The 21071-nt window shown below is 53.3% G+C and overlaps 1 protein-coding gene across 1 annotated transcript; it reads right to left on the minus strand.

Annotated features, from left to right (window-relative positions):
- Positions 1 to 1959: 1959 nt before the first annotated feature.
- Positions 1960 to 13236, minus strand: HUS1 (HUS1 checkpoint clamp component). Its single transcript, XM_045793592.2, has 8 exons — positions 13092 to 13236; positions 12217 to 12344; positions 11955 to 12131; positions 10728 to 10835; positions 9810 to 9884; positions 5662 to 5761; positions 4215 to 4334; positions 1960 to 2175 (listed from the first exon to the last, which is right to left on the minus strand). Exons 1-8 carry the CDS (start codon positions 13141 to 13143, stop codon positions 2093 to 2095), a joined length of 843 nt encoding a protein of 280 aa, XP_045649548.1. The 5' UTR covers positions 13144 to 13236; the 3' UTR covers positions 1960 to 2092.
- Positions 13237 to 21071: the final 7835 nt, after the last annotated feature.

Genomic DNA, 21071 nt, shown 5'->3' on the forward strand with positions numbered 1-21071 from the left:
TGCAGGACGCGGGTGAGAGACCTCAGTACTGGGAGATGTTAGTCTTGAAATACGTTACCTGTTCAAATTCTAAACTGAGCTAATGAACCTCACCGTGGTACACTGCTCAGTAAAGCTGCACGGTGGTTTCCCTAAGCCCGAGGTGGGGCGGGGAGCGGGGGCCATCCTCAGTAAAGGCTCCGAGAGGCTGAGGCCCAGGCCAGCACGCAGCAGGGCGTGCTGCCAAGAAGCAGACACAGACCCCCGCGTCCTGACCCCCAAGGGCGGCCTGCTTTGCTGTGTGCCCACGGAGACTCGGGCCATCCCTAAAACCATCACAATCAGGTGCTGCTTAAACAAATGCTATATAAATCAATCAGAGGGCAATTCCATGTGGTTTTAGGACATTTTAAAAACTGCTTTACTACAGCCGAGTTACAGTGAAGAGACTCCCCAGACTCACAAACTGATGGGTGGACGCAGAGTCTGAAAGGTAGGACTCGTTATTCCGGCCAAGCAGCGGGGCCTGGAGGAGAGGGTTACTGACCGCAAGTCAGATGCCTGGATCCTTGTCCCATCTCTGCTGCCGGCTGTGTGGCCCCTGAGCAGGCCACAAAATCCCCTCCGCCAAATAAAGAATCCACGTTGCAAAATCTCAAGTGTCTGTGCAGCTCTGACGTGGACAGGCCCTGCCTGCGACACCAGACACCCAAGGACAGGATGCCGATCACGCACGCTGCACGCTGGGCCAGAGAACCGAGGTGCGCCGCACCTGACAGGTGAAGAGACGTGCCGTCTTACCACTGACTTATACTAAAACTAGTCTTTTATTTCATTATACATTAAACATCATTTACATAATCAGAAGGAACGGATTTCCCGGATTGGTAACTGACTACGACATTTTCTTTAACCCAAAAAAAAATAATAAAAGTTTTATAAAGTATTTTCAGACACCGTTTCATTGAACGTCACGATTTCCAAGTTTTACCACGACAGCCAAAGAGAGGAGAGGCTTGAAAATTAAAATATGTTGGGCTTTAAAGAGTTACTTGAATGGGGTCGCTGGGGGGGCTCAGTCGGTTAAGCAACTGCCTTTGGCTCAGGTCATGATCTCAGGGTCCTGGGATCGAGCCCCACATCGCGCTCCCTGCTCTGCGGGGAGCCTGCTTCTCCCTCTGCCTGCTGCTCTCCCTGCTCATGCTCTCTCACTCTCTGTCAAATGAATGAACTTTTAAAAATCTTTAAACAAATAACAATACAAACAAAAATAGTTACTCGAACAAATATTACAACCCATGTGAACTCTCACTGATAAGCATCCGAAGAGGCACTCAAATATCCTGGCTTTTACCACGTACTCAGAAAAGGCCCTAAGGGAATTTTCCACTTGTGCAGATTTCCCCCTTCTTCCTACCCTGGGACACTACCTCACTGCTCGGCTGTCACAGGAGTTAAGACACTGTTCACGACGTCCCGTCCACAGGGCAGAGGAGACTCCCCCACCATGTGATGCGATGGGACAGGCCCCGGGCACGAGAAAGCAGACCCAGCCGGGCCTGGGCCGGCTCTCCCGTGCAGACAGACAGACGTGGTCTCAGCCCTGAACGCAGGCTCCCAGAGCTCTTCATTGCCTAAATACACGTATGCTTTCTAGAATGACCGAGCACAGCACATGGAAGACAGGATGGTGAGGACCATAACTGGGTACCCACACAGGCCTCAGGAGCCCTGGCAGACCAGCAGCGGAGCCCGGGGACACTAGCCTTCATGGGCACACACCCCGGGCTCCAAGAGCTGCAGCCGGACACCCCCTGATACCCCCCTGCTGCTCTGTGTGACCGAGTTATCAGGCTCCGAGGAGCAGAGCTAGAGTTGGGCAGTGCTGGGAGCCTCGACCTACCTGAAGCCTGGATAAATACATGCTTTTGTTCCCACTTTCTGTGTCTTAACAACAAAACAGACACAAGAACAAAGAAGTCATCTAAAGTAGTATGTTTATCCAACAGTCTCTCATGAACTCAATTTTTAGCTGGAATATCACGGCAGGGAGAAGTAAAATGTACAGACGTGCGTGGCCGTGAGGACACATGGCCCCGGGCCGGGAGACGGTCTAGGAGAAGGCTGGGATGAAGTACTGCAGGGAAACATCTTCGTGGAGCAAATCAAAATGGACAATCTTGTTAGTGACAATGTCTGTGAAGAGAAGAAAACCGGTCACCGCAAAGACTCCTCTCACCGAGCCCCTACGTCGTCTCCTGGAGCCTGGCCTCCCCGCGCTCCGCTCCCCGCCACAGGACCGGCCCACAGGCAGGGGAGACAAGGCTCAGAAGTTGGGCGAAAGCCCCCATTTACCAAACTCAGGGTCCTTCCAGGAAGATGCAATTTCCCGCCCGAGAGCGACCTAAGCGTGCGGAGAAGGCCCAGCGTCGCGGCTCACCTCCCCCAGGAGACAGGCTGCGGCGCGCACCAGGGCACAGGAGGGGTACACATCGCACAGAAGCCCAGGTTGGGCACTGCGCGGGGCAAAGGGCAAACTCCACGGGGGGCCTGCTCAGTTCCACAGCAGTAAGAGGCACGAGTGACAGCAGCAGTCAGGGCCCACAGCCACCAAGGGGATGGGAGCAGCACAGGGGAGCTGAGGGTAGGCTGCTCTCCAGGCCTCTGAGGTCAAAGGCTGGGACCAAATGGAGCCCGTTAGGGTGGGCTGGCCCAACTGCCAGGCTGAGGAGGGACCCGTCCCAAGGGACAGGGGTGGGGAAGGGGCACAGCACCAGCAGAAACACCCTCCAGGAGAGGCGGAGGGTGGAGATGGAGGGCATGCGGCACAGTGCCCCAGCGGGGGGCAGCAGATCAGACACCTGGAGGACGCTACCCCAGGGGCAGAAACTACAGGCAGAAAAGCCGGTTTGAGGGACAAAGGATAGGGTAGGAGAAATCCAAATTCTGCTGTGTCACAATCTCCTGGTCCATCTCTGCCACTCTTGGGGACCCCAAAGTCCCCTTTCCGAGGGCACCAGCAGCTGAGCTGGCCACCTGGCCCAGAACCATCAAGGCCCTCTGTCCTCAGTGGCCACGAGGGCATGCTCAAGGACAATGCCACCCCACCTCTGGGCTTCCGTTCTGCACAGGGCACGGTTGGGCTACACTGAGGCCACTTGAAGGGCTCACCAGGACCACAGTGGCACCAGCCAGCAGCCTGTCCGGAGCTCATCAGCAGATCGGGGGCCGTTTAAGCCTGCGTGGACCCCATACTGAGGTGCGGTTCCAGGAACGAGCAAGAGGCGAGGCCGAGGGTTCTCAGGATGCAGCGCATGGCAACACTAGTAACCTGCCCCAGAACCCAGCCATTCCGGTGTCTCTGCCTTAACCCCGGCACCCTGTCCTCCGCACACCACCTCCTGTGCCCCATCACCCCATCCTAGTGCCTTCCGGACGTGCTAACTGCCCTCCTTCGATCTGCTTCACTGTGTGCGTCTCCTTCTGGAGGGCAGCCCTTCCTTGGCACAGCCACCTAGAATTCTCTACTCCTTGTCCAGAGTGCTGGCAATATGCCAGCAGTCAGGTGGACTCCTGGGCCATCCTCAGTTCTGCCCCTGGTGGCCGAGTGTTCAGCCTGACAGTTCTTCCGCGCAAGGCGGAGCTCCCTCTCGGTTGCCAAGGAGACGGAAAGAGCCTTGAAAAGCCGGGGTGGGTAAACCCTTCCTCATGTGCAGCCAATAACTGACCAGGGCCGACAGGCATATGCATAGCCGAGGAAGACAGGGCTGACCCCGATCGAGGAACCATTGTGAGAAATCAGGAGCCGAGAGGAAGCCAGACGCCCAGATATGGGAACAACTGCAGGAACCGCTCGGGTTTAGACCCGGAAAGGCAACAAAGGCAGAGCAAGGGACCTTCAGTCCAAGCCCAATTTATGGGGTCAGGGGCTCCTAGCGTCAGGTCAGACCAACGCAGCAGGACTGGACGATCAGCACCCGTTCTCCAGAAGCTTCTCCCCAGGCGCCAACCCACACATGACGGCCAAGTGAGGCAGCCACAGCCCTGTGCCAAGCCAGCGTGGCTGCAGGCCGCCAGGTGTGGCTGAATCCGGGAAAACCCAAACCCCCACCTGCCCTGGAACACTGGCTCCGTGGGGCCGAGCCGCGTCTGCACTTAGGAGACCGCGTACTGCTACGAGCCCGCCTCCGATTACGGAATCGGAAACGTGTAAAATGATCCCTGTGCACACTCACTGCACACGGCCTTTGTAGGATTCACTTGCTGCCCAGCGAGGAACTGCAGGAGCTTCCGGATGTCTATGTGCACTTCAGCCATCTGCTCTGGGTTTCTGTCCTGAGAGGCGTCCTCAGAGGCTGCAATGACATGAACAGCTTGGGGCGAGACAGGGAAGCCAGGGCAGCACGATGACAGCTGAAATGAACGATTTACATTCCCGTGGGCAGGAAGCAGCCTGGAGATGCCGCAAGGTGTGGACACCATCACCGGCTAAGCGAGCAGGTAGCAGGTGCTTCTAAAATACTACGCGAATTCCCAGCGAATCTTCCTTTACGGTAACCTGAGACATGGCCCACTCTCCCCATTTTGGTCCAAGAAAACAGTCCCTATTAGTCCCCTGACACATACTGAGAAGGACCACACAGAGCTCACGTGAGACCGGTCCTTTGGACGAGAAAGAAAAGGTCCTCTGGGCAAGCATCAAAGACAAGACCCTTATTGTAATTTAATCAAATAAAGAAAACAAGTAACACCCAAGGCAGTCATTTCACACAAGTTAGCAAAGCCTTACTTGTGTGGCCTTCACTTGGCTGGAGCGGCACGCGGGTCACTATAAAGTAAAATCCTTCGCTGCGCCAGGTTGATGGGCCTTTGATAACCCAACTTGCACTTACACATTTTACTGTAAAAGTGGCAGGCCTATCACATGGTTAAGAACATGCGTTGGGGGTGCTAGGTGGCTCAATTGGTTAAGCCTTTGACCTCAGCTCCAGTCATGATCTCAGGGTCCTGGGTTGGAGCCCCCTCGTTGTTCTGCTCTACGCTCTGCAGGGAGCCTGCTTCTTCCTCTCCCTCTGCCCCTCCCCCCCACTTACTTATTCTCTTTCTCTCTAAAATAAATGAATAAAATCTTAGGGGAAAAAAAGAACGTGCATGGCACTAATCCAGTTTCCACGTCATCAGTGGACTTCCTGGGGCCCTGCCTGCCGCCTGCCCAGCATCCACAAGTTTGCCATCCCTGGCCACGAGCCCTGTGGCCACCCCTCAGGTCCCCCTGTTCCCCCAGTCCAGTCAGTTACCCTGTCGTTCGCCACTACTGAATTGGTCCAATGGTCTTTGTCGCCGTGTAGGGGATGAAAAATTTGGTCATGCGAGGAAAGCTGCCATCTGCTAACTTAATTTTGTAAATACTAGGGACTAAAGTGGGAGGAAGCAAACCTTGTCTACCTTGTGAGGCCATTTCAGGTGAGAAATGGGCAGAACAGGCCTCCACGGTCCCCAGGGGACCACTGGGGCAGGTGCTGCTCCACAGGCCTGGGAGGCCAACCTTCCCCACTCGGGCCTCAGCTGCCTGTTCCCTCCCCAAGCATGAAATCGAGCCACCGGATTTCTCCCATTTTCCAGCAGAATGTGATACCTGAAACAATGTATTACACGCAAAACACGAACCACCTGAAAACTTACCCAATGGAGGGTTCCCCAGGTCTTTAAAGTGAGTTGTAACACACACTAGTTCTGTTTCTATTTTCAAGTTCAATTCTCCATTTAGGTTTGCTTCGATAATCTGCAAATTGAGTATTTTATAGTCTTAAAAAAGAAAAGGAAAGCAAAAAAGGGGGAAAAAAGGACATCAGCTTCCGCCAAACCAGGTGACAAGGCAGCCCCACAGCCCCAGACTTCTCCCGATGGCAGCAAGACCCACCCGGCATCCGTGACAGTGGGACTCCAAAACCCCCAGAGGAGGGGGCCCCTCAGAGCGGAGACCCGGAGGTGGTGGAACTGGGAGGGGCCAAGGAGCAGGGGAGGCCTGACTCCAGGCCTCCAGGAAGAGCCAGCAGTGACAGGAAGCCTCAGGAGCAAAGCCACAAGGTGAGCAAAACTGGGACGTGCGGTTTACAGGAGGCAAGGACAGAGAGGGAGAGGTGACACTGAGGGGCCACTACAGAAGAGGCAGCGTGCTGTGACGTGCTGTGGTCACAATGGGACAGAGAACCCTAAGATCTGGACCTCAAACCGTCTTGGTCCCACTCCCATGTCGAGAATGAAAACCCACCCTCTAAGAGGATTCCTAAGCCCCACACCAAGATCTTCGGGAAAGACAGAAAGAACAGTGGCCACAGAGCATGCTCAGAGATGCAGGGTGTAACAGACCATGTCAGGATCCACGAGGGGAAACCGCCAATAATAGAAGGGAGACAGCGGAGCCCAAGTCAGAGTCAGGGGAGCTCAGAAGTGCCTGGTCAGTCCTCACACAGGCACAGCCTGACTCGGAAAGAGAAGGCAACACTTCACCAGTGGAGACCAGACTAGAAGGCGAGGAGCAGGCAGGCCCCAGGGAGGGCGTGGTGAGACAGTGAGGAGGACACACAGGACACAGAAACTGCCCAGCAGCAGCGACACAGAGAACGAAGGACCTGAAGGGAGCCACAGTGAAACCCGAGGAGGGTGAGCAGTCCATAAGGAGCCCTAGAAATGGGGGGCCAAAACATGGGAAGGAACGCTGCCCACGCTCCAGGACCGGGGGGACTGGGGGACATTGCCCGTGCGCTGAGGAAAACCAGCTGGAGCGGCCCACAGCGGCTTCAGAGAAGGTCCCTCGCCACACCTCTCTCCACCACAAAAGCCACACTACTCACAGTGACACAATCAGAGAGGAGAGCACGCAGCACAAGCCAGGTGGCCCATCCCGCCAGGCTGACCTCGCACAGATGGGGACACAAAGCAACGCGGCTCCCACAAGTCCCTCCCAAATGACCCGCTAGACGACAGCTCAACGAGAACATGGGCCATTTGCTGTCCCTGTACAGTGCAAACAGCACCCCCGTGGCCTACAGGGGGCTGCAAGGGCAGAGTCCCATGGAACCGCTTTAGGCTCTGGTAACGGAGACATCGTGCACCTGCTACAGATGGGAAGGGAACGCAGACGTTAGGAGAAGCTTGCTCACGGCCTTATTCTTTAAGCGGCCAAACCCTGTCTCCTAACTACAACCATAAAACCTTGAGAATTTCCTGGGAACATACCCTTTATTTAAAAACCAAGCTCAGAGGTTGGGCTTGGTGACCTGGGCTCAGTGAGAGGTGCCGGCCGCTCCCTGGTACCTGCCCTCCCTCCCATCCCCGCCACTGTCCCAAGCCCATTTCCCAGGTCACAGACAGCACTCCTTTCAAGCTCCACCCTCCACCACCAACCAGCAGGCTTTTGCAACGGAACAAAATCCACCAATGAAGTTCAGAGGGAGATCCGTGTGCTGCTGAACGGCTCACAGCCTCACTGATCCGCCCATGGCACGCTGTGCTGCTCTCCCAGATGTTGGCACCTGCCCCTTTCTAAAGCCTGCAGGTCTCAGGAATCCACATAGCCATTTGCAAGTCGGAGTTCTGTTCACCCACCAACACAAGACACCGCCAGTGGGAAGACACGGGGGCAGCAGAGGCCCGAGACCCAGGGGCAGCGGCAGGCACCCTGCCCACACAGCTCTGGGCTCTGGGGCAGCCACGTCTCCATACATAGTGAGTATGGTCTAGGATTCCTTGTTCCTGTTAACACTGGTGAATGTATTTCTCATTCTAGAAACAAAACCGAAAACGTCTCTGAACTTGAGTAATAAGCTCTTATCTCCTAGGGTTTGTTATTTTTTAAAGATTTTATTTTTAAGGCATCTCTACCCACAACGTGGGGCTCAAACTCACAGCTGTGAGACTGTGAGCGGGAGGAGGGCCACAGGAAGCCTGGCACTGACTCACATGCCCCACGGACTGAGCCAGCCATGTGCCCCGGACGCTCTGGAAATTAAACAGAAAACACCCTCCAGCTGTTGCATCATCTCGGAAATATGCCCTCAAATGTTAAGTGTTTGCTGTCAACTTGACAAGTGAACCCAGAATATGCTGTCATATTTCTAAGCCCACCCTCCTGGAATCTGGAAACAATACCTTACTAAAATAATATAAAACAACTTGTATGTTCTCAGTGCTTTTGAAAAACAGCGGTTTTATAGAAAGATTTAATTCAGGAAAGCAGCTTGCCATTGTGTGAGACTTACTTCAGCCTTCCAGGCTGTCCTCTTTCTTCCGAGTCCTAACACCCGAGTGATCACACACTAAACCCCCTTCCCTGAGCACCCCCAGTGTCGGGAACACCATGCACTCCAGCGTTATTCTCTCTTACAGGTCTGGATAAGACTTTACTGCTTCCCACAATTTCCTTAGTGATAATCACCTACCACTTCTAGAAGACTGACCCAATGTGCTGGGCACACAACAGGAAGTGCCTCTCCGTGCCCAGAGAGCAGCAAGGCCCCCGTGAAGGCGCGCTATCCTGCCCACTTCGGGTGACACCCACCACAGGGCCCAAGGGCTGCATGGTACGGCTGGGAGGGGCCCCGGGTCTGTGTGGCCCTGAGGAGTCCCCCTTTGTCACCACGTCACAACACTGTCACTCCCGCTATAACCACGAAGCTCACGTGTGCAGCTCTGCGAAGGTGCTTCTGAGCTAAGAAGTGAGGCAGAGCAGGACAGAGCTCCCACCACGGCCACCGGCACCTGGACGCACATCGGGACTGGGTCCCAGACCCCAGCCCACACCTCCTGAACCAAAACCTCAGTTGGCCTCATGAGACCCCAGGCAATGCAGGGGGTTTGGGGGGGGGGGACCAGAAGCCTGGAGTAGACTCCTGGCCGTCTGCACAGGTCTCCCCTGCTCCTGCACGAGTCCTCCACACACCGCCCCATGGGCCGCATCCCTCCCTGCAAAGGTGGGGGAAGGGCAGGGGTCTCAGAGAGGGCGTCTGAGCACCTCTGGGCTGAGCCACCTCCTTTTCACTCTTTCTCTCCTGTGACCTTCAGACGCAGAATTCTGGTGACCAAGTCACGCTCGCTATGCGCCTAGCCACTCCGGAACACTTCTGACTGAGTATTCTAGACTACAGCAGCCACGCCATGAAATCTCTGTTTCTACACATTCCAGAGGAGAGAAAAACACCTCTGATGACCCTGTCTAGGCCACTTTGCTGAGTCATTTCCGCTGGACCGAAAGAACAAACAACCAGAGCCTTGGATTAATTGCCCTGCCTTTTCCCTCCTGGGCCACTCTGAGCCTCTCGGAACTGCCCGGAGTCGCCCTGGAGGAAGCTCCCAGCCTGACAACCGATCAACAGCAGAGCAGTCACAGGGGAGCACAGACGTTCTGGGGCAGCCTTATCCCGGGTTAAGTGGACAGGACATTCAACTCCTGGCCAACACCAGCGATTCATTCAAGAAATACGCATGAGCACATGAAATGTGGAATGTGCTGTCCGAGACATAAGGAAACAAGGCCCAAACTGTTGAACATATTTTTCATGTGCCATGGAGATAAACAGGCAGGACGAGGGCAAACATGAAACGCTCCCCAGTGCAGGGAGTAGAGAAGCACTAGAACAGCGTTCCACAGGCCGCTGTGCGTCGGCGGGCTCTCCACACAGGCCAGGTCCCCGGAGCTGCCGGGACACCACGGGGTGAGCGTGAAGGCATCCACGCCTCCGCCAGGCCAGGCCTCCTCCCAGGGCACACAGCCCGAACCGAACACTTGTGAAAGACGTGGACTACTCTTTTCTAAAGAAGTCATCACTTACAAGGTAATTGCTGATGTTTTTCATTTTTTCCACGATGCTCTTCATCGTCTTCAAGACTGGTAAATAAATACTCACCTACAAAACCAATGAGACACATCGAAAGTGTTAAAAACAGGAACATAGTCAAGTACCAACAGGGGCTCGCTACCTGCGTTTGGAACGTGTGTCTGCTTAGCTCTGAAATCCTGCTGTAAAGTTGTCTGAATAAAGCTCCTTTAAAAATAAGAAAAAAAACTTTACAACTTTGCTTCCTCCTTTCTGGTTACCGGGGCCCCTGTGGGCATTCGCCTGGGGCCAGGATGTAGCCCTTCAGCTGGGATGTCCCCGCACACACCCAGGGGATGACACTCAGCGCTCACGGAAGCCCGTCCTCAGAGGGGCCAGAGCCACGCTCCCGGCCTCCTCCCACCCTGACCAACGCCGCGAGCAAGTCTGCCCCCAGGTGCTCAGACCGGGTTCCTAATGATGCCTGAGATGGCGCAGGTGCCTTCCAGCAAGAGAAATTGTGAGCGAGAGGTAGAGGACCCTTTGGCATCATCGTTCCTCTCAGGGGCTCTGAGATTCCTGCCAGCGGGACTGGAGGAACCCCTCTCTTGGCTCCTGCTGAACCGACTGTCCCCCCAAGTGCTAAGTTAGGTTAGTTTTACTCAAGCACGACGATCCAAGCACTCTGCGCTCCTGTGTGTAGAGTGTGGCGTTCCTACTATACGCAGCGCTGTCTTAAGATGTTTTAAGTGAACAGTGAAAGGCAAATACTGCAATTCTCTGTCCTGGAGTGTCTTTAAACATGACTAGTGTTTCCTCTCAGGTACTACACGATTTTTAAATAAAATATACTGCGAGTCCATAACTAACAGCAGGGAATTCAAATCACACCACTGAACACGTCATGAGCGGAAGGCGACAGGCATCACTCACGTCGGAGTCTGGGACTGTAGGTTCTTGCAAATCCTTCCACAGTCTTCTAGGAATAACCTTAACGGGGATGTCATGCGTCACGATGCGGCTACTGCTCGACACAGATAACTGCCAAAAGAAAAATTCAAAGATGTTTTCATAGTGTCAACATCAAAAAAGCAAACAGAGTAACTGAAGCATAAATAGAAGTTGATGCCAAATCTAAATGGAACGTTCTCAATTTGTTCATCAAAGTCCATTCACCAAATATTTATGGCGCGCCTGTTCTGCTCGGAGTCCTGGTAAGGAGTTGGACGTGTGGTGAATAAGACACGTCCCCACGTTCCAGGGACCCACATGGGTCAATCAGCAAGAAACCAACACACACAGGGGCATCTGCCTTCGGCTCAGGTCATGATCTCCAGGTCCTGGGATCGAGTCCCACATCTGACTCCCTGCTCAGTGGGGAGTCTGCTTCATCCTCTCCCTCTGCCCCTCCCCCTGCTCATGCGCACACGCACTCTCTCTCTCTCGTTCTCATTCTCTCAAATAAATAATCTCTTAAAAAAGGGGTGGGAGTGGGGGCTGTAGTGTGAGGGAAGGTGGGGAGGAGCAGCACCAGGCTGTGGGTTTCAGGGAGCCAGAAGAGGATACATTCCAAGCGGGAGGCCCAGGGACCCCAAAGCGTGGGAGCTGAGCAACAAGGGGACGCTCCAGGGAACCATATGGATGGTGGTAGTTGCCGATTTGGCTCCAAGACAGGCGGGGCCGAGTGTGCAGGGCTCTGGACATCACGGTAAGATGTATGAACGCCGTCCTGTGAGCTGGGAGAGCCTATGGGATGTGTGTCCCAAGGACAGCCAGGCGATAGAGGCTTCTGGAAGCAGCACTGAAGATGCATGCCTTCTCGGAGAATGAGAGGTCACCCAAAGGTGTCACAGAGGAGATGGGGAAAACCCTTCCAAGGTGGAACCGGATGGGAAGCGTGATTCTGTGTGGGCATGCGCAGACAGGGGAGGGTGCAGGAGTGCTCTGGCCCAGAGAAAAGGCAGGATCCCAGCCGAATGCGATATGATCACAACAGTATTGAAATACGAGGAGGCCCGACTCCAACAGAAACCAAATATTTGTGCACACGTCTCTCCTTTTAATAAAACCAACTAGCTTTCTCCATATCGTTGAAAAGCCTAGATTTATAGGCACTTGTAGCCCTTCTGGGAAGTGTCCTAAATGCTCCCTCCTACTCACCAGCTCTATAGACACCGTGAGGCAGGGAAAGTGTTTATTCGTCAGTTTGATCTTCAAGGCTCTGGCATTCTGGGCCGTTTTCAACGCTCGAGATAAATTTTCCGACGTCAGCTCTAAATAGATCGCGTTGTTTTCTGCTGAGACACCCTCCATTTGGAATTCACTGAAGAAGTTCTCCTACGGGAAGGAAAAGAAGGGACCTGTGTGGCTTCTCCGGTGGCCTCGGGGTGGCGTTGCCAGGCCTCCAGCACCATCTGCTCACCTGTTCCAGCTCACACCACATGCTCACCCCTCCGTTGGCCACTTTGTCCGAGAGGATGAAGTTCAGCTTCTGCGGGCTGATGCGGAGCGTGCAGGTTTTGGCAAGCTTGGCTATCATGGCACTGACCCCTGTGGTGGGGGTAAGGCGAGGAATCAGCGGGAAGCACATTGAGTGCGCAGAGCATAAGTTAGCTGGGACCACTGCATCAGCCTGGTGACACTTCCCGGTGGGAAGAGAACCCTGTCTGTCCTTCCCCGCAGGAAAGCACTCTGATACCCTGAGGTCATGCTGGCCTCCCCACAGCCCCGCCAAGTGTAGTGGGATGAGGAAAGCCAGCTGGGGGGTTAACTAGCCCCTAGCTGAGGGGTTCACTCACTCAACCTGCACTGAGGCCCACAGGGGGCTGCAGCCCAGAGGCCAGTGGGAGACTGCGCACCAGCAGGGTACAGGGACCCCCGGGGCCCCACCACCAAGGCACGTCTGCTCTGGAAGAAGCTACCTGATTCAAATCAAGTTCTGGAAATAAGCCTTGGTACCTTGGCACCCGCTCTCCTGCCTGCCAGTCCCCAACCTCCATCGCCCCATCCACCCCAGGGAAGCCCCATCCACCTCCATGGCTCCATCCTGAGGGGCATTCTCCCCCCGCTGGCCTCACACCCCGCGTTCTCGTTCCCCCGACCCTCCCACGGCCCCATCCCCCCACTCCCGCGCCCCCCGACCCTCCCGCGGCCCCCATCCTCCATCACCGCCCCCTCAGCGGACCGCCCCGCGGGCTCGCACGCACCCCTCCCCACGGGGCCCCGGCCGCGCGCGCTGCCTTTTTCCGGTCCGCCCACCCCCCTCTCCGTCCCCGCGCCGGGCGTGGCCCCGCTCACGCGTGAAGTGGTTCAGACAGGCCGCGTCCACGATCTTGGCCCGAAACTTCATGGCGGGACACGGGCCCGCGCGGGGCGTCGGTAGCCGGTGACTCGGGTCTCCTCCTCAGCGTCCCGCGGGAAACGCCGCCGCGCGCGTATTGGTTCCGCCGCCCGGCCCGCCCCGGAGGAGGCGGGGATCCAGGGTCACGCCCCCGGGGGAGGCGGGGTTTGGGGGTCAGGTCTGCGGGAGAGGCGGGTTCTGATCACGCTCGGGGTCACACTCCGGGAGAGGGGGTCCAGCGTCTCGCTCCCGGTCATACCCCGGGAGAAGGGGTCCCGGGTCTCACTCCGGGTCACGCCCCCGGGGGAGGTGGGTTCGGGGTTACCGCTCCGGGGGAGGTGGGGATCGAGGGTCACGCCCCCGGGGGAGGCGGGGCTTGGGGGGGTCAGGTCTTGGGGAAAGCAGGTCCCGGATCACACTCCGGGTCACGTCCCCGGGGGAGGGGTGTCCCGGGTCTCACTCCGGGTCACACCCCCTTGAAGGCGGGGATCCAGGGTCACACCCGGGGGAAGGCGAGGTCCGGGGTCACGTTCTCGGGTGAGGTCGGGTTTCGGGTCACGTCCCGAGGGGTCGGAGGCCAGGGCCATGACCGCGGGGGAGGGGACGTACCAGGGTCACGTTCCCGTCACCTCTGGGGAGAAGTGGGATCTCTGGTCGTGCCCCAGGGTGACCGGCCTCTACTCCTAGTGACTCCGCAGTCCTCAACCCCCCAAGAATGAGAAGTGTTTCAGAGGATTCACATTTTGAAAGAACTTTGTGACACCTCTTTCCAATTGTTATAAAACATTAAAAATAAAATCAATAGTTTATTTATAAAGGAGTAAATAAAATTATCACATAAATATATACCTCTCCGACCTAGGGCAGCTTTAGAACGAACCACCTCCTGGCTCTGAGGACAGCACCATGGTGAATTACGGTTTTACATTTAAATGTTTAAATTGTGATCGTTAACCCTTAAAAATAAAAGTCAGCTTTTTTACCAACAAAAAAAAATGGGTTTATTCACTGGAATAGCAGAAAGGAGAGGAATGATATTTTATGGAGAAGAAGGGGGAAATTGGGAGGAGTTGTGTGGAATGACTGTCTATCAGAGAAAAGCAGGATTTCAGGGTGATGCGGTTTCTCCATGCAGAGTTGCAAGGTGTAGTGGATTTCCTGTAGAGGGCAACCTACATTCCCCGTTGGGGCCTGAAGTTGGTGGTTCTCTCCTGTGAAGGGCTCTCCTGGGTCTGTCTTTGACAGTTCTCCCTCTAATTGAGGATAGGGGCACCTCTGCACTTTCTAGCTCCTGGCTGCACTCCACTTTAGTGAGGCTTCCCCTTTATTTTCATATCCTGAAGTCCATAAGTGATAATTCTGCAAGTTTGTCTCAAGATGAATTTCACCAGATCCGCGTTAAAATTCTTGCAGCGTAGATAATATAAACAATGTCGGAGAATTTTAAAAAACAAAATAGGAAACAGCATGAACTGAATCCAAGTTGGTTTTTCAAAGACAAGATTATCCATGTTAAGAATGTGTTATTTTGGGGTGCCTGGGTGGCCCAGTTGGTGGGGCATGTGGCCCTTGATCTGGGGTGGTCGGTTTAAGCCCCACATTGGGCATGGAGCCTACTTTTAAAAAATTGTAAAAAAAAAAAAAAAAGAAAGTGCCATTTTTAATGTGCTTTGCAAACGAAAACCTACAAATTTGTTTTCACCTTGATGTAGAATCAAGATGTGAAAAACAAAACAAAGTATTTGAAACGTGTAAAATACAAAAATTACAATTTTGCCTATTTTAAGATTATAACGAGAAGCTCAAATCCAGTCTACACTGTAATACAGAAGTGTTTACCAAACCAAATGTGATATAATGTCACTTTCAATTTTTCTGTGAGCAAAATATGCTTTTTTATTATGGCATAAATTAATTTTAAAATAAGTAAGTTATTACATGAGGTGGTTGCTGTAGAGATCACATAAATATGAAGAATGCATCTAAATAAGCTTTGTAAACAATGTTTCATAAAATATTGATCTTCATTTCTATTTTTTAAAGGTTTTATTTTTAAGCAATCTCTACATCAACGTGAGGCTCGAACTCACGACCCCAAGATTAAGAGTCACACGCTCCACTGACTAAGCCAGCCAGGCGCCCTGATCTTTACTTGAAATGAGTTAATTTTAAGCCCTAAAAATTAAAACAATTTTTTAAACTTGCTAAGAAGACTTCCATGATAATGCATTCTGCATAGACAAAGGCCCAAATAATATAGGAAATTTTGACCCAACAGTTATAAACTTAAGCTGTAATGATCTTTTCCTGAAAGAGAAAAGGGATCTTACGTATGAACTCTTTCAGTGTCCTTAAACTAAATAGGTTTAGCAAACTAATAATTTCAGTTCTGATAATTAAATATATTGATATTACTTCCCTACATTTTTTCCCAAATGATTGTGAAGTAAGGAATGAGTCACCAGAAATCTCTAGAAACCTGAGTGCTACTGAGTTTTCTAACGCAGGGTACATTCATGTTGCTGTCAGTCTGGCTGGTACACAGCCTTCCGATGTAAAAACAGCCACATCTCAGGGGTTGGGAAATCAGACACAGGATGATGTAGGGAACAGTATTGATATTGTTCATTATGTTTGTGTCCTGTGTGAGGAAATGTCCTAATTTTGTCCTCAATGGAAATACAACCAGAGTAACAGATAAAAGCGTTTACTGGCTGTTGCCCAAAGCTCTGCGTGCCCAGTGTGGGTTGGGTGCTTGTTCATTTTCCCCAGTCCCTGGGGGGAGGACTGTTTGCGGTCCCGGTGTTACCAGTTAGTGTCGGAAATCTTACCCCAGGGGAAGGAGACGGGCACGGCTCAGAGCTTCTGCATCAGATTTGACAGGCAATATTTAGCTTTTTTTTTCTTTTACGTGGAAACACATAAAATGAAGGAAAGCATACTGTAGAGGTGTCGTGAGGGCATGTCTTTGGAGAATGGTACCGTTTTCAGGGATGGTTTTGCTTAAATGGCTTTTCAAATACTTCTCATCTTTTAGATGCTGCAGGAAAAATACTTCCATAAATTTCAAAAACATTTTTAGAATTACTGTTTATGGAGCCCATGACAACTGTCAGGCACAGGCTCAGGGTTAGGGTTCTTTTTTTTTTTTTTAAGATTTTATTTTATTTACTTATTTGACACAGATAGAGAGAGCAAGCACAAGCAGGGGGAGCAACAGTGGGAGAGGAAGAGGCAGACTCCCCGCTGAGCAGGGAGCCTGATGCAGGGCTGGATCCCAGGACCCTGAGATCATGACCTGAACCGAAGGCAGACACTTCACTGACTGAACCCCCCAGGCACCCCAGAATTGGGGTTCTGAGGAAGGGGACACCCACCACCCAGGATGGGGGAGACTGGCATTTGTCGGCTGTCTCCTGTCTTTCACACCCAGGGTACTGTTGCAATATGATCCATACGGGGTGAATTCGAGAGCTATCACTTATGTATCACCTTGATGACAAACCCCACAAGGCAGTTGCTATTAGCCCCAGTTGAAAGATGGAGGCTACGGAGAATTAGCGATGCGGGCCATAGCATCAGGTAGGTTGGTTGGCTTCCTGGCCAGTTTCCTGGGCTACTTGCTGCAAGTTGTGGGTCCGAGTTCTGACTCTGTGTGTATCCAGCCTCTCACGACGTTGCCAGCACTAACAGAGGCAGCTCTGCCACCTTGGAGGCTTCTTGCAGGAACCGGGACCGGGATCCCGAGAAACTCTAACAGTCAGGAAGAGGGCAGTGTCAGGCACCTACGGATGTATAAGAAACTACCCCCCCCCCCAAACTGGTGGCTTCGGCAACAAGGGTCTGTGGTGTCTTCACGAGTCTGTCCTCTTCCGCTTGCACCTGGGCGTCCCTGTGAGCTGCATTCAGCTGGGGGCTGGCCTTGTGGGGGCTCCCCCACACACTGGACAGTTGTGCTGGGTGCTGCCCGAGGCGCCGCCTTCTGCTCTCTGCATCCCCCCCATCCTCCTGGCAGGGTGATTCTGGACCGTGGTCCAAGGAGACAGTGGAAGCAGTAGGATCTCCAAAATGCCTACAACATCACTTCTGTCTGCTTCCATCGGTCAGTGCAAGTCACAGGCCAGCCTACATACAAGGAGGCACAGGAACAGAGGGCATCTCTGGATGGGAGGAGCGGCCAAGTGGAACAGCCACAGGGCATGCATATGATGCAGAGGGAGGACTCTGTGCCCCTAGAACAGCCTCCAGCCAGGTTATAGCCAAGCACGAGGCTTCAGAGAGAGGGGGGCTTACATCCCGTTTCCTGTCCTCGTGTTCCAAGATCTCCAAGTAACTTCATAAGAGCTCCCTTCACTTGTACTGGGCTTGTCATAGGGCATTTCTCTTGCAACCCAACTGCTTGCCCTAGAACGCTGCCCCAGGTCACAGCGCTTGCTAGCTTTGAAACTGATCATGACCCTGCACCTGCCGTTGTCAAGCCTGCCCTCCAGATTCATGCCACCCCAAAGAGTCATGCTCACCGGCTGCAATAGAATTCTATCCTCCATTTCCCAACCTGGGCAGGGCCTCGGGGGCACCGAGGGGTGCCATGGATGCCAACGTCATTCCCACCAAGTGCTGGTGCATGCTGGGGCTAACTGCCAGCTCACCTGCTTTACGATGCTCTTGCAAACCGCCCTCCACGCTAGTGGCTTGGAAGTGATTGTATCGTTCACTCCCTGAAAGCAGTGGCCACTTGGGGACCCCCCAGCCTAGGGAACCCACTTAGCCCTTCCTCCAGGGCTTCAATTCCCCTGTCACCCCCTCCATCCCGTCACCTCCCTCCATCACGCTGTCCCCACCACACGACCCTAATCCCCACCCAGGCAATTGCTGCAACTCCCTGTCTGGCCTCCGTGTGTCCACTCTTGGGCCTCTGCTCCGTTCTCCAGCAGCAGCCAGATGGACATGTCTAAACTCACATGTGATCCCCAGGGACCGCAAAAGCATCACTCCTCGGGTACAGCCTAAAATCTTTACTCTCTTGTCCAGCCTCATCTCATGTCACTTTTGCAAAGCTCTTCAACTTCCTTTCATGCCTCGAAACACCATACACGTGTGTCTCTTTATAGCGACACAGCTAACTACCCCACATGCTGTCCCCCCTGCCCCAAGTCCCCGCGGGGCGGCTCCCACATGGCTTCCTGGTTTCGCCAAAGAGCCCCCTTCTCCACAGAAGCTCCATGTCTCAGGTGGGTTACCTGTTGGCTGATGGGAAGCACGCACCTACAGGGCACTGTCCCCTGGAGCAGATCAGAGCATCCCATGGCCCTGAGGCTCGCTGAACAGACCCTGCACTCAAGGGAGGCCCAGAAAGGACTGAGGTCCTGAATCACGTGCTGTCCTCTCCTGTGACAAAATGAAAGGCACCCTGCCACCGCGCCATGCCTGTGTCCCCACGCTCAGGAATGCACAGGCCAGCGCCCTGGCATCGACCTTCTCTACTTCAGTCTTCTGGGTGCCCCGGCTTTCAGAAGGGCCGGGGACTTCCCTCCTGTGCCCGGGACAGTGCAGAGACCAGTCAGCCTGGGGACCCCCGACCCGGGTCTCTCACTTACTAGAAGCGACCCCACTTCGTATTTCTGCATTTCCTTCTTGTTCCAATTTCCTTCCTTCCATTTCTGTTTCTCATTCTCCTTTACATGACACGTTTCACCCTTTACTGATTTAGTATCTACCTTTCCCCCTTGACCACGGGGAAGTAAGACAGTACACATGTCCAGGCTCCCAGCCCACAGCCCAGAAGACCCTTGTCACTTCCTAAGAGACAAGAGCACCAGCAGCATCTTACATCCTAATGCTTGGTCTTGGGCCCCAGGCCTGACACAGAGCTCCTCAGCCCCTTGGAATCTCCTGGGTGAGAGGAGCGCCTTTGATTTAATGAGGTGAGACTTGGTCCCCCCCCCCCCCCGATGGGGGCTGCTCGCTGTAGAAAGCCCAAGCCCTGATCTGAAGCCTGAAACTTTCCGTCCCACGCCCTGTTCTCCAGACGGCGGAGAGGGGCTGGACGTGGAGTTAGTGACTGATCATGCCTGCGTGACGAAGCGTCCTTAAAAATCCCAGCAGTACGGGGTGCAGAGGGCTTCTGCGTCGGTGGACATGTCCGTGTGCTGGGAGGGTGGCGCACCCCAACACCACAGGGACAGACACGTGTGCACCTGGGACCCTGCCAGACCTCACCCTATGTATCTCCTTGGCTCTTCATCTGTGTTCTTTATTATATAATAAACTGGTAAGCATACGTTATTCCCCCCAGTTCTGCCTTCTGGCAAATAACTGAATCCAGGGGAGGCAGGTGGTCACGGGAACCTCTGATTGGTAGCCCAGCTGGACAGAAATTGTGGGTAACCTGACGACCTGCTACTTGGCATCTGAGGGGAGGGCCGTCTCGTGGGACTGAGCCCTTTACTTGTGGCATCTGCGCGGACACTCTGCTTCGTGTCAGAATGGAGTTGAATCGCAGGTGCCCCACTGGTGTCATAGAATTGCTCGGCGTTGGGGGAAACATAGCCCACGGCTGGTGTAACAAGTGCTGTGGGTGTGGTCGTCATGTGAGAGTAAAGGAGAAACACACAGAAATGAGTTTTTCCCTTACAACCATCATGGGGAGGGGGGCGCCTGGGTGGCTCAGACTGTGAAGCGTCCAACTCTTGATTTCGGCTCAGGTCATGATCTCAGGGTCGTTGAGATCGAGCCCAGGGTCAGGCTCCATGCTGAGTGTGGAGTCTGTTTGGGATTCTCTCTCTCCCTCTGCCTCTGCCCCTCTCCTGCTCATGCTCTCTCTGATTCTGAAAGAAAGAAAGACAAATACAACCGTCATGTAGCAAAGCAAGAGGCTATGTCATACAAAAAGATTTGATGTCTGGGGGCGCCTGGGTGGCACAGTGGTTAAGCGTCTGCCTTTGGCTCAGAGCGTGATCTCTGGGATCGAGCCCCACATCAGGCTCCTCCGCTAGGAGCCTGCTTCTTCCTCTCCCACTCCCCCTGCTTGTGTTCCCTCTCACGCCGGCTGTCTCTATCTCTGTCGAATAAATAAATAAAACCTTTAAAAAAAAAAAAGATTTGATGTCTGAATAGGTAATATGTTCCTGTGGTTCGAAAACAAAATATTATACAGTGGAACATTTTGCTCCCACCTATCTGGGAATCTTCCTGGTAAATTCTGCGGATGAATGCCTTTATACACACACATATATATGTGTATATTTCTTTGTACATGACAACTTGTTGAGGCAGAGGCCATGTGCATCTCTAATGTCGACAGATGTTGCTAAGTTCCATCCGGAGTGGTTGTGCTTGTTTGCATTTTCACCAGCAACGTGTGGGAGCCTGTTTTTCTAAGCCTTTCCCATAAAATATTATCAAACTTTTGAATTTGTCTATTTCGCTGGTGAGACATGGTACCCCTGCCGGGTCACTGTTGCCATTTCTCTTCAAACAAACAAGTTCGGATATGTTTTCATGTGTTTCTGTGAGACCTTGGTTCACACTTTTGGGCCGTTTTCCTGTGGTTCTTGATATTATTATTGCCTCGTTGAGACTCGTGACGTATCGGAAAGTTAGGCTCTGTGATGTCAGCGGCAAATCTTTTTTTCCTATTTTAAGCTTTTGTCGGCCACGCAGAGGAGGTCTTTTTGTTCTCATGTAGCGGGATTTGCGTCTTCTCTTGGGGCTTCTGAAGCTTGAATCATATTTAGGAAGTCTTCCTCTACCCAGTGCCAAACAGGAATTACCCTAAGTTTTCTTGTTACATCTTTATGGTTTAATTACACCCGTAAATCTTTTATCACGTTGGGAGTTCATCGTGTCGTGAAGTGAGGAATGTGAATGCAACTCTATTTTCCTAACGAGCAGATAATTGCCCCAAGCCAGTCGTGTCTTCCCATCCCCTTTTGAGA

This window comes from Ursus americanus, chromosome 3 (assembly GCF_024610735.1).
Source record: "Ursus americanus isolate L20-20 chromosome 3, mUrsAme1.1.p, whole genome shotgun sequence".
NCBI classification, from domain to species: domain Eukaryota; kingdom Metazoa; phylum Chordata; class Mammalia; order Carnivora; family Ursidae; genus Ursus; species Ursus americanus.